At 44.5% G+C, this 13,729-nt stretch overlaps 2 protein-coding genes across 2 annotated transcripts; one reads left to right on the top strand and one right to left on the bottom strand.

Annotated features, from left to right (window-relative positions):
• Positions 1–2,586: 2,586 nt before the first annotated feature.
• Positions 2,587–3,470, top strand: PtA15_4A518 (uncharacterized protein; the record flags this gene model as incomplete). Its single annotated transcript, XM_053168410.1, has 4 exons — positions 2,587–2,779; positions 2,889–2,958; positions 3,064–3,104; positions 3,451–3,470. The coding sequence occupies 4 exons, from the start codon at positions 2,587–2,589 to the stop codon at positions 3,468–3,470; spliced, it is 324 nt and encodes a 107-aa protein (XP_053019622.1).
• A 162-nt stretch (positions 3,471–3,632) lies between these two features.
• PtA15_4A517 (uncharacterized protein) lies at positions 3,633–3,971 on the bottom strand (the record flags this gene model as incomplete). The annotated part of the gene is made up of 2 exons (XM_053168409.1): positions 3,633–3,638; positions 3,714–3,971. The coding sequence occupies 2 exons, from the start codon at positions 3,969–3,971 to the stop codon at positions 3,633–3,635; spliced, it is 264 nt and encodes an 87-aa protein (XP_053019621.1).
• Between the last annotated feature and the right edge of the window lie 9,758 nt (positions 3,972–13,729).

Here is a 13,729-nt window from a genome sequence, read left to right as displayed (position 1 = left end):
TAGCCGTTGGTAAATCTAGCAAGCCTTAAAGATTTACCAAACAACTATTTAGCTAAAGAGCCCTAAAGAGGGCACAGGGGTAGGAAATTGGTTTTATACTCGGTAAATATGCCTTACCGCGCGGGTTTACAGAGACGGGGGTGGATGCTCTTAACCATTAGACATTCAACTCACATTTTGTGCTTTGTTTAAAGATATAGTATTGAACTTGACAAATATACATGTTGCAAGCAAGATGATTCAAACATCAAAAATTTCACTGGAACTGAGGTTTAACTTTCTTCCCTTAAAGCATCCACATTGGTTGCAAAAAACTGGAATAATAGTTAATTTCAAACTTTTTCAAGACTGGCCACATTTTCAATAAGTGTGTTTAGATTGTAATGACATGAATATTTTGGAGCTGCCCAATCATATTTACTCAACATCTAATACAACTAATGTTGAGATATGTATGGAGGCCCTGACACGCCAATCATGCCAAAACAAATAAAAAACAAAAAAACAAATTTTTGAAAATGATAAATCCATTTTCGAATGAATCCAAGTGCCAAACTTGCCATACAGGTACAAAAACAGCCTGTAATATTCTGATCCCTCCCCAACTTCCAATGGTTTCAGCAGTGTACTGTGTATGGAAGGCCCCCTACCCAGACACGTATGATATATCACAATCATTAGTTGTGGCTGGCCATCATATACGACCTCTGTTGTATTGCAGTATTATATAACCCCTGTGGACGATGTTAACCCTCCCCAGAATTTATTAGAGCACCAATAAATCCAACACCATTGTCAAATCCACCAGAAGAAGCATATCACCAGCAAGATAATCCCAACCAATCTACTTTGTCATTGATTTTACGCTTCACACATTCCGTCATCCCTCGCTGCAACCAGTAATCAGTACCACACCCATCCCCTCCGCTCCCATACACGGAGCATGATACAAAATATACAGAATACAAGGCTATGCCCCCATTGCTAATGTTACCCTCGGCCCCTCATGGTAGGGCTGGACCCCAACCAAGGCCAGTCAGGTATACCTAACTACCCAACTGAGTCAGTGAGCAGGAGGATGTTTATATATCTCCCCCCGCACCACAGATGCCAACGCCGGCGCCAGCGTTGACTGACGCGTGTCCTGCGGCCCATCCGACTGTGTTGCATAGTCAGGTATACCCGACTGGCGGTCGGGGCTCAGCTGTAAACCTGGCTGCCTTGTCAAGAAGTCTTTCCGGCGAAGTCCTTTCGACGAGTTGGACATATGTACCCAGCTCGAGCTCGCTGGGATCCTTTCGTCCCACCCAGCGAGCTAGAATGACATCCCTTGCCGAGGAGTCCCCCCAGCAAGCTGAATGTGTCCAGCTCTTCGGGAGGACCTCCTTCGCCGAGCTGGATGCACATGCATCCTGCTCGCCAGCGGATCAATATGTATCCAGCTCGCCAGGACCTGACCGGACCTGACGTATCCAGTTCAGCAAGGGAGGTCCTCCCGACGAGCTGGACACGTTCAGCTCGCTGGGTGGACTCTCGCCGGGACCTTCCTTACCGAGCTGGGTGCATGTATCCAGCTTGGCGAGGGAGGTCCTCCCGGCGAGCTGGACACATCCAGCTCGCGGGTTGACTCACTTCTTTGACGGAAGGAATCCCTCCGGTCAGGCAGGTGTACGTACCTCTTGAACGGGGGAATCCCTCCGGTCAAGGTCTGGCATCTTGGGGGCATGGTTGTGGCACAATTGGCGGGCCAAACCCATGAAACCGCAGCGCATCCTGAAACTTGGCATGATTGGCGGTTGAGATCAGTTTGGACCTGGCAAGTATGGCGGGCCAGGGGCATAATTTGGAAGAATTTGAAAGAATTGTGACACTTTTGATGTTTCAGAGGCGTGAAATGTGGTTTTTAATTTTTTGTTGGCATTATTGGCGTGTCAGGGCCTCCATAGATATGCCTCCAATTTATGGCTAGCCTGGTTGAATTTTTTAACTGTTGGATGTTTGGTTGAGAAGGGAAAGGAGGGGCCGGCGTCCGATCGACCGGTCAAGAGAAGGAATGAGGGGAGCTGAAAATCGCATTGATCAATATAGGGTTTCATTAAAGATAACTGTTGCTTATCATCTCGACTCTCGAAAGCGCCCATAGACAATGATTTGAACTCAGTTACGAGTTCTACCATCACTTTGGCTTAGAATTGTTGCTTTGTTCCCGAAGTCAGGAGATGGGCCGTCATGCCAATGACTCCGTCACTGTTACCTTGTCACCGAATCATGGATGTCTTCCAGTTTGAAGCAACACGTATTGGTTGGATGGCATGACACTTAAATCTCCTATATCTGATCTTCATTCTACCGAACATTTATCAAAAGCCTAAGATATTTGATATTCACACTATTGAAGCAGCTAAAATTAAATTGAAAATTCGTACATAGAGTTTAAAGAAGACACCGTTGATGAAAAGCAGTGACTCGTGACCGAAATCCGAAGAGATTGCCCTCGACTGATTACTATACAGCAAATAATCGCCACCAAAATCCTAATTTTTTCTTCGTTTCGCATTTCCTCTCCACTCTGGAAGTGGATAGTGGATGATACACGCACTTAGTAAACCCCAAAAGAAACCGGTCTCACAAAAATCAATAATGGTGTTAACAAAACACACACTTCTCTTCTTAGCTCTGAAGGCTCTCCTATATTTGAGCGTCGTTGCTAAAACACCATCGCTTTACAAAAGAGCCCTTAAAATTGGTAATTGCAGTCCCAAAATAGAAATTGCCAATGGTACGTATAAAACATTCTTCTTTTAGTGTTAGTTTTTTTTCTAATCAGACCTTTCTCAAATCCTTTTTCATTACTGTGGGTCCTAATTACCTATTAACTTTCCTTACAGGATCTTTTGCGGTCACGGATAAGAATTTAAAAAAGGCGGTCGGGCCGCGAGGCGGGGGTAAGGAATTGTTGTAAGTAGATGACCTCACCCAATCGATTTTTTTGAACCCCTTCAATCTATTTCCCAGGCTTTTTTTGACAACTTCGAAATTGAAATAAATAAAAAATCTCCGCAGGGAAGCTATATGTAAAGCATTGGAGGACCCTAAAACGTGTGGTAAGGTCGCAGACAGTGAAATAAAAAAATGCAAGGCTCAAATCAACCAAGCAACACAGGGCGTTTCAGGCAAGGACCTCGTCAAGAAGTGGAACGCTTTGTGTGACAGCAATGGAAATCCAAAACAACAGGGCCAAAAGAACAAAGGTGGTGATCGTGGTAATCGTGGCGGAGGTGGTAGAGGTGGTGGCCGGCGATAAAACAATTCTCCGGGATAACGTGGCGCTCAAACGGAAGAAAAGGCAAAACCTACACAAACAGATCAATCAGAGATTGATTGATGTTTACATACATGCCACAAAAGAGTTAAAGCAATTTTATCATCCGTTTTGATGCCTGTATGTAGACTTTATCTCACTTCCGTGAGATTCAGCTATGCAAGAGGTTGTGAGTTGGACATACATAACTTGAGCAATGAGTTAGGTCATGAAATTTAAAAGGACACAGTTGTGCTTATAAAATATGAACATTAACCAAGAGTGATGTGGGTTACAAAATATTGGATTCTTCTGGAAAAGAGAGAAGTTATCATGTCTATTGTGACTCTATCAGCACCATGATCAGCCCAAGGATCCAAAATATTTGGGTCCTTGTGACATGCACCGAAACCTTTAACGTAGATCCAACCAGCTGATGAGTCACATGTTCTTTTGAGTATTGCTTTCCGCGGTTAAGGCGCCGGTCTGCGGCTTGCGAATACGTCACTTCTTTTTCGCCCAAGAGACGTAAATTGGAGATGATAGCCTTGGCGACTCCTGCGACGACTTTTTGGTTGGAAGGCGCGCTTTGTTGTTGCTTTAACAAGGTTGATAAAGCGCAGACGGACCGAAGGGTCGGAGGGGGTGAGGTCGAGAAATACAAAGACATACGGGCAACAGTATGGATTTGGTGGATAGCAAACTTAACTAAGTCCCTCTCTTGCCTGAGGCTTTGCCGGAGGGACTTATGACTTATCTGGAATTCTTGCGTGAGAGGACCGGATATTTCAGCCCTAATTTTGTTACATCTGCCGTATCTCATGTAATTCTCAATCATCATTCAAGACCAACTTTTTATGCATTGCATGCTTTTTCTCATATTTTACACATTTTTCAGATTCTCTATTTCTTAACTCACAGTATTTAAAAATTTGATTAAGAAAATAATAATTCAATAAAAGTACAGTGCTTTGGCTGAGCGTGCTCGGACGTTTTCTGTGTGATCCGGTTGATTTCTTCAAAAATGGGACTTTTCAAAAAATAAAAAAGGGATGAAGATTGAGGCAAGGGAGTCTGATATTATATGAGAAGGAGGGGCAGTGTGGGCCTGAGTCTCTATAGTGACAGCAGGACACAAGAAAATGGGGGGTAATATTTGAATTTCTTTGGATAAGGAAAATACAAATATAAGAGAGAGAGAGAAAGAGAGAGAGAAACTGAGCAGATATTCAAGGTTATTCTTGTCAGCCTGTATGTAACTAACCGTGTCTGAGAGGGTTGTTACTATCAAGATGATGGTGTAAGATGCCAAGGATGGGCCAATGGGTTCGTGGTAAGACCTGTAAAAGGTTTCACTCTATCAGTAATCTTGACTGAGAGGCTTGCTCAATTAAGGCGCATCCAGATCAACACAGGGTGTTAATAGGCATCCAAGGAATAACTCAACTTGGGTTCGTGGTTTTACCTACAGAAAGGTAAGGGTAATCAAGAGTTGAGAGTATTCCTGAATTGAATGATGGGTGAGAATGAAAGCACTGTTTAACTATAGTATGGGTTAAACTTTGCTGTAATAATATTCTGAGGGATAAACAGTCCTGAGGGGCGTGTTTATATAGAGGGGAAAGAGCAGGAAGGAATATGAGGCGCTTGGAGGCGCTTCAGGACCAGGGGGGAACTGGAAGCGCTCAAGGGAAGCAGATCCTCATGAGGATCAACATTGGAAATGATCAGAGCAGTGTAATGATCAGTACTGATCCTGGATCAGTAGCAGTGCACACTAGCTGATCATAACCAATCATTAATTCCATTCAGTGCTCTTTGAATTGGATTACATCATGTATTGTTTATGTAATTATATCATAACAAATATATTATGTAAATGGGGACTGAGGCGTAACAGGGGATAAATGAGTGATACCTGTCTTGGGGTATTTCACGTGTACAGTAATATTACAATGTATTGTAATCTTACTGTTGCACGTAACTTAACTCTCATAACAACAGTACATTATGGTAACTGTATTTAACTATGGTTATCTGTAATGTAATGTATAACAGGAGTACATTCTTAAGCTTGTATCAAATGATATACATATGTAATAAAGGTGTAAAAGGAATGTACTATATGTAATGTGAACAATTGCAGGTACTTGGTACGTGTAAGGTACTGTGATACGTACTCTGTGGCTGACAATTCTGGTGGGTACTAGCTTCCACTGGCAATGCTACCTCTTTAAGGGAGTGCTGCCAAGCTGTGCTAGAGAGTGCAACAGCCTCCTCTCACCAAAGAAACATGGAGGGCTCCTGGATTAGACAATTTTAATTCAGCCACAATTTTTTAGCTTCCTTCTGGATAGTCAAGGTTCTTTAAAGGGAAACCTATGTGGTTTTTTTCTTACAAAAACCACAGAAAAAGAAGGAGGTAATGCAGCAGAATCCTTAGATTGATGAAGTCAAGATAGGTGCAGACCTGTGATCAAAGATGGGGCAAAGGCCAGCAAAAAGAAGAGCAATCGAGCAGACACAGAGTTGTACCTCTGAGATAAACAAGGTTCAGTGAAAGAGGTTACTTACTGTCAATATCCCAGGCGCCTGTGACAGTAGGTATACTGGGAGTGTTGTAAACTCTTTGGTGGTGATCCTGGGGTTATATGGGGTGTGGTTCTGGTGTGCTGAAGTCTGTAGATCCTCCTCAGGCAAGTTGGATCCTGACTTCAAAAATTTTCACAGTTTGCTTATGTAATTACATATGTACATGTGGTTTGGCGCGCCTGGTAGCGCTTACACACCCAGACCATCGGGGCGCCCACTTAATGCAGTCTGGGGCGCCACCTGCGCCCCACAAGGGGGGAACGCCAGCTGGGTGTGGCTCCCCAAGATACTCAATTGACGTACAGGCCCCACGCCATACGTTTTTTCTGGTTGGCGCCAACCTGTATCAACCACATGACGCCTAGGCCGGGGGGGCGTCAACTTGACATACCGGGGAAGCAGGTCAGGTTGGTGTGGGCAATGGCGGGCGCTAGGCGAGGGGTTTGGCCCTCCTAACAACGCCCGTATGGGCGGCATGTGGTCCCTGGGCGTGTCGTCAGGGTATGACTACCTGAGCCGTCCCCTGGGAAGCCCAGGTGGCCGGTCGGATGCCGCCATTGTAGCATCATTCTTGTCGAGCGCTGCTACTCCGCGCTGGCGTGGGTAGCCCATCATTGAGGGCTTCAGGAGCGACGCCGGGTGGCCGACGCTAGGCCTTCGTGGTGACGCCGGGTGGCCGACGCTAGGCCTTCGTGGTGGCCGACGCTAGGCCTTCGTGGTGGACGACATGGCCCACCGCTGGGGCATCATGGGGGACACAATGTGTCAGCCTCCGTGATGCCAAGGAATACTCCTTCTAGCTACACGTGGTGCAAAACTAGTATAAAAGAGTATAAAACTCTGGAACAAAAGTCCTAGGGATAATTCCAATGATATATTGGTAATTATGGCGTAAAAATATACGGACTTACTTCGCGCACTGCAAAAAACACTTCGCGCACTGCACAGTGCGCGGATTCCCAAACACTTCGCGCACTGCGGGTAAACTACGCAACTTTTTGAAGATTTTTCTTGACAAATCAATAGAAAGGCTTCTCATTGGCCTCTCTGAATTTTTTGGAAGTTTTTCAAAGCATTCTTTTATGTTTAAAAAAATCATTAAAAACCAGAAGAAATGTTGGATTTGGGTGCCTAAAAAACAAGGTTCCCATAACCCAAAAATTTCAAATAATTTGTTGAGTAATGTAACATGTAAGAAAAGCTACTTCAAAACCTTTCAGGCACTTTGTGCAAGCATACAGGTCTGAAAAATAAGAAACTTCAACACATATTAGCACATTGCATCTAAATTATCCTCATTTTTCAGACCTGTATGCTTGCAAAAAGTGGCTGAAAAGTTTTGAAGTAGCTTTTCTTACATTTCTCATTACTCAAAAAATTATTTGAAATTTTTGGGCTATAGGAACCTTGTTTTTTAGGCGCCCAAATCCTACATTTCTTCTGGTTTTTAATGATTTTTTTAAACATAGAAGAATGCTTTGAAAAACTTCCAAAAAATTCAGAGAGGCCAATGAGAAGCCTGTTTATTGATTTGTCAAGAAAAATCTTCAAAAAGTTGTGTAGTTTACCCGCAGTGCGCGAAGTGTTTGGGAATCCGCGCACTGTGCAGTGCGCGAAGTGTTTTTCGCAGTGCGCGAAGTAAGTCCGAAAATATATGAGAAAAATGGTGCAATTATATTAATAAAATTAATATAATTTAAATAAAGAGGGGACTGATAAAATCAGGGGTGTTTAATCCCTCAAAAGTACACACTGGGGCCTGTGAACAGGGGTGGTTTAAATCCCAGTAAGGAATGGCAGAGAATCTCAAGAGAAGGGGTTTAAACTTACTAGTAAAAAGCCCTTATGGTCTTGAGGTTCTACAGGATAGAAACTGGACAGTTGGAAGCGCTTGAAGAAGGTGATTCTAAAGGCTGGATGGACACTGGGCAGTTTCTGGTGAAAAAATGAGCCTAAACATAACTACTAAGGGTCTTACCAGGCTGGAAACAGGCTATTGAGCACATGTTGAAGGCGGGTAAAATATAATAGTGTAAATAAGCATGTAGAATCTCCTTTTGGGCGGAGAAATAGCCCTTTTTATAGCCTAGGCAGGCCTCCAGGGGCGCCCAGGGGACATGGGGACACTTGTGGGCGCATTCTGAGGCAATTTGGTTGCGCTAGAAGGCGCTGTTGGTCGTGGAACCTTGGGGCTTGAATAAAAGGGTTGCCAAGGACCATTTACAGAGGTTCTGCATGTTTTTACACATGCCTTACACGTCATAGGGGCTGGTTTGGGGGTTCTGTGACGCTCATTTCCGTGGAAATGTGCCACAGAAGGTACTAGAACTAGCTTCTGTGCACTTGTACACGTGCAAGCAGTGCTTTATACATGTTCTGGAGGCGCTCATTGAATGCTCCAGTTCATTTGACCCCTTCTACATATTTACTACAGTTGTAATTTACGCGTAGTGAGGCTTAGGAGAAGCTGGGGCGCTTTCTAGTCTCTCCTGTGCATGCTGCAAGAGTCCTCTTTAGTCTAGAATGTTTTTATATTGAATGACGTGGTAATTACATCTTGTTTGGTGATTAATTACATGTGTACAAGACATATAACACATGTAATATTGCTATTGGGGTGTATTCTGGCCCATTCTCACTTACTGGTAGCCTGAGTGCTTTGGTTGCGGGCTAGTTTATGCATTATGCATATATGTACACCATGCGCGCGGGCTTGAGCTCTAGGCAACAGAGCACGCGGGCTTGGGTGCGCCACGCAACAAATAAAGCCATCTTTTAAACTATACACAACACCTCAGTTACGTCACTGAAACTGGGTGTATACATATGTACTTAGATATATACGCATACAAGTGCATTCACGTGGGGCGTGATGCACTTGCTTAAACTTTGAAGTTAGTTTACACAAGGAAGGGATAATAATTAAGGGTATGTGTAAGTGAGGTACCCTAGGTTATTTTACCCGTAGAATCAGAATCTTTTATAATATTTTACTTATTAATTACACAAAGCTAAGTAATTAATTATTTATATATGTATTTAATGTTTTTGCGTAGTTTTACATATGTAAGAGTGATAATGTCTCTTTCATATGTAACACTACTTTTTATGTTTTTATTTGTATTATTTTTATGTCACGGTGGCTCTGCCATAGTAGCCAGCTGACACAATGGATCCGGCAGGATGTTAGCATCAGACGCTCATTGACGCCTGCGGACACTCAATCCCCGTCGCCTGGGCAGCTATCTCTCAGGCGGCGCAATCACAGGGGTTTCTTTGTTTTTTTTTTATTAAAAGGACTAGGCCGCCGAGACAAGGGGCATATTTTACTGGGCCTGATGGGGGCCTCAGCGGTATGGATATTGTGGTATAGACTCTCATTTCATTGCTATAAATGGGTTGGCAAGGAGTGGACGCGAAATAAGAAACATGCAAAATTAAGGCATACCACAGCAGCGGCAGTGATTGATGCCTGCCCAACCATTGCAACCGGTTGGCCTGCAGGACGGACGACTGGCAGGCGCCCAGTTTGGCTTACAACAAACTGGTTTGCGTCCTGACGCCACCTGGCCTTCGGCGCCCTGCCCCCTATCACCGTGACGCCAAGCTGCACTCCGGGTCAAGCTGGCGTCATGTAACGCCCACCTGGCGCCTGTACGGCCCTGGCGTCCTCATGGCGCCGCGGCTTTGCCCGATTTTTCCAGGTGTGTAAACGTCACAACTGCACATGCGCGCCACAACTCAAGAACTCAGGGAAAGAGTAGAGTTACAAATGGTAAGTTGTAACTAGGGTTAAAATTGCATGGGGAAACAGAATATGAAGTTAAAACAAGGTTATATTGTAAGATGAAAAGATATGAAGTAATTCATATGTAAAAAGGTAGAAAAGGCAGCTTTTAGGTCAGCTGTGTTGACTCTAAGGCTGACAGGCAGATGCAGGCGTACCATCCACCAATAACTTAGAAGGTTTGCAATGGTCAGAGTTGAATTCTGGTGGTTCAAAGGAAAACACCACCAAAACAAAAATATCTCTCATGCAAGAATCCCTGATTAAAAAACCACTCTGAGTGGTTTCTGAGATGTTTTCAAAATATTTGGGGGGAAATAACCCAGAAAATATTTCCTAAATTTATGCAAAATATTCCAGAAACCACTCAGAGTGGTTTCTGAGATATTCTCAAAATATCACAAACACGGATGCCGTGACTTGTTCCTGGCAATGTCCGTTCTGAATGAACTGGAAAATACTTCCAAGCCGTTGCACCCGTGGTGTAGTCATAAGTCCCTCCGGCAAAGCCTCAGGCGAGAGAGGGACTTAGTTTGAGCTTAACTAAGCCACTCGTGGTGAGCAGGTCTGGGCGGCAGCCCAGTCTCACCAGAGAGGCTTATGAACTAAAACACAAAGCTTGCGTGAGCCAAGCGTGATATAGAGGCCACTCTTTCTCTCCTGGTTTCTATGCCACTCATCAGATTTTTTTCTTTTTTTGTTTATCTGACAGCTTACCATTTTCTTGATTTTTCAGTATTTTTTTTATTGCTGTACTCTCACCCCTTCACATTTGAAACTTGACAACAAGAAGTAGTATGACTGCGCACGGTTGGTGTCATATGGTGTTGCAAGCTCGTCTGGGCACTCACCAAAGTTTGGCCGAAAAAAGGCCAAGTGCGCGTGGCCAACCCTAAAGCCTGCTTGGCCGATCCTCAAGCCCGCCTGGCACACTCCCAACCCTTGCTTGGCACATCACAAAGTGGGCGGGGTTCGGCACAAAGCCCCGCTGGGCCGATTTCAAGCAAGGGTGCCACGCGCGCCAAATGCTGTGCCGGCCATCAAGGAGAGAAGTTTCCCTCCTTGATGGTTGGTCTACAAACTGGTCATCGAGAAAGGAAGACTCCCTTCTTGATGAGCAATACAAGTATTGACCACCGCGAAGGGAGTCTTTCCTCCCCGATGACCAGCCTACAGACCGGCCATCGAGAAGGAAAAGCTCCCTTGTTGATGTCCCGCCTGGCACACTCCCAACCCTTGCTTGGCACATCACAAAGTGGGCGGGGTTCGGCACAAAGCCCCACTGGGCCGATTTCAAGCGAGGGTGCCACGCGCGCCAAATTCTGTGCCGGCCATCAAGGAGAGAAGTTTCCCTCCTTGATGGTTGGTCTACAAACTGGTCATCGAGAAGGGAAGACTCCCTTCTTGATGAGCAATACAAGTATTGACCACCGCGAAGGGAGTCTTTCCTCCCCGATGACCAGCCTACAGACCGGCCATCAAGAAGGAAAAGCTCCCTTGTTGATGTCCAATGTGCAATGTCAAGAAGGGAGAACATTTCCCCTCCTCGAGGGCACATCGTTCTTGCCTTTTGAGGCAGAGACAAGGGCCGGCGTCTGATGACCGGCGTGTTGCATGTCAAGTCACAGATCCCATCGGCCCAGAGCTTGATTTTGGCCAAGCGGGACTTGGCTGTGTGCCAAGCTCTGCCCCCCACGCAACCTGCCCGATCAAGCCCGCTGGGCACATACCCAACCCCCGGAGGCACTCAGCCAAGCGGGAGTTGGGTATGTGCCCAGACGCGCTTGCAACACCATATGATGCGCAAGCCAAATCCAAGTTTGAAATCATGAAATTCAATGATTTATTTCTAGTAGGAACAATCAAGATTTTGCACAAAAGAAATACTGAAAAATCCAGAACATGTAGAACTATGATGTATCAAAAACTAGAAGGATTATGTTGAGTGTTGAGAGTGGTGATGCAAACAAGGCTGCTACCAGCCAAACCTTGCAATTGGCTCACGTGAGAAAAGTGTTTTAGTATGCAAGGCCCTCCCTCCGGTCAGGGTTGCTTCGCTACCAGCAAATGCTGCACAACCGCACGGAGGCTGGAACTTGTGTTAAGGTCGGACTTAGTTAAGTTTGGGTGGATAGAGCATGCAAGCCAGGCGTGGGATACGGGATGACAAATAACGCTCGGGGAGATGGACGGGTGGCGACAGCCAAGGTCCGTCAAACTCCTCCGGCGACCCCGGCCCCCAAACCCCGCCCAACTACTTTGACTCTCCCAATTCCCAGCTCGAGAACCAAGCGCACACTTCGCCGGTGGCTCTCCGGCTTCACAAGTACTACATGTAAGATTTCACAGAACTAAGATTGGATTTCTCTGTGTAAGTATAGGCCAATCTGACAGACTCAGAGACATAGAAATAAAGAAAACAATGAAGTACCTAAGAGTGGACCTAATGCCGACTCTGATGCAAAAGTAAAAAAAGAAAGATACAGCTAGGCAGCTTAAGACACGGTGACGTGCTGGTTGACACTGTTAGATTTCTAGTCACTCTCAGCCTGAAAGTATTTTATTAACTAGTTATAAATGGGATTATCATAAAAATTATCATAGTTTATTATATTAAGACTTGTAGCTCTTGATGTTTAGACGTGTAGATCTAGCAAATTTATTTACTGTTTGAGACATGTAGCTTCTCAAGTGTTAAGACATGTAGTTCTTTTCTCAAGTTGTATTGTAGCTGTCACAAGTGTGACATGTTATTCTAATTTAAGTAGTACTCTGATGTCATAGTAATAAATCCATCGAGTCAGAGCATTATTTCTTGTTGACCACCTCAAGATTCATCAAGATAAATAAAGTCTCAAGAGCTCCTCTTTCAAAATTTCTTCTCCATCCTGCTCTCAATCCAACGACGGGTCTTTAAATCTAACAGACACAAGGTCTAGTGGAGCAACTGCATTCACATCAGTGCCTGGGCTCTCTTGTTGAGTGAGCTAGCATATGAGGGATTGTTCTTACTTGTGCTTGTTGGGGCGTAATCCTTAAGTGTTGTGACTGAAAACCCATAAGTCTGCATTGCTCCTCCAATCCCACCTCTTGGCTCCCGTGCACTCCAAAAATGGAGTTTGTACACCCCATCCTCCAACACCCCCCCTCAAACTCCACACCATCTAGAACAATTTGAGAAAAGACAGAAAGAAAGAAAAAAAAAATCATTAAAAAAATATAGAAAACATCTTGAGAAGGAAACTGAAAAAAATGAGGATGACGGAATATGAGTCAAGAATGAGAGACATATTATGAAATGTATTTTATTTGAAAATTTTTGCCATTGATAAGTTGTGGAGAGTGGCCCGTAATGGCTTGGTGAAAAAATTGGTGATGTTATCGGATGTTAGAACCCATTTGAATTTGATATTGTTTTCCCGGAGAGCATCATTGACAAAGAAAAAATTATGTTCCAAGCTTTTCATTCTCCCTTTTGATGCATTTTTGTCTGAGACTAGAACCGCGGCTCGGTTGTCACATTTGAGAACTAATTTGGGTTTGATGTCAAGAGAGAAAACTATTGGGATGAGAAATAACAGAAAGTCCACCAAAGAACCAATAGATATAAATTCCGCTGCACATGTTGAAGTCGCCACAACCTTTTGTCGCCTCAAACCCCACGCAATTGGACTGCCGAGAAATGTGATGATAAAACCAGAAGTTGAATGTTGGAACTCCCCCCCCCCCCCCAATTTGCATCCGCTGAAGTAATCAACCAATTGTCCGAGCATTCCAACTTCAATCATTTGTTTCTTGTTGTTGCCAGGTATTGAATAAGGTGTTTGAGAGCATTCCAGTGTGAATCATCAGGGTTAGAGCTAAATCAAGCCAGGTAGTTGACGGCAAAGCTAATATCCGGTCTCAAGCCGAGAGCAATGTAGTTGAGTGAGCCAATGAAGGATTGATAAAGTGTTGGATTCACCAGTTCAGAGTTTGAAGTTACCAAATTTTCACCACCAAGCGGTGTGTTAGTCGGAATGATTCGTTGTTGTACTTCATCCTGGAAC

The sequence above is a fragment of the Puccinia triticina genome, chromosome 4A (genome assembly GCF_026914185.1).
Source record: "Puccinia triticina chromosome 4A, complete sequence".
Classification (NCBI taxonomy): Eukaryota; Fungi; Basidiomycota; class Pucciniomycetes; order Pucciniales; family Pucciniaceae; genus Puccinia; species Puccinia triticina.
Note: the sequence above shows the minus strand (reverse complement) of the source record. Positions and strands in the feature narration are given on the sequence as shown.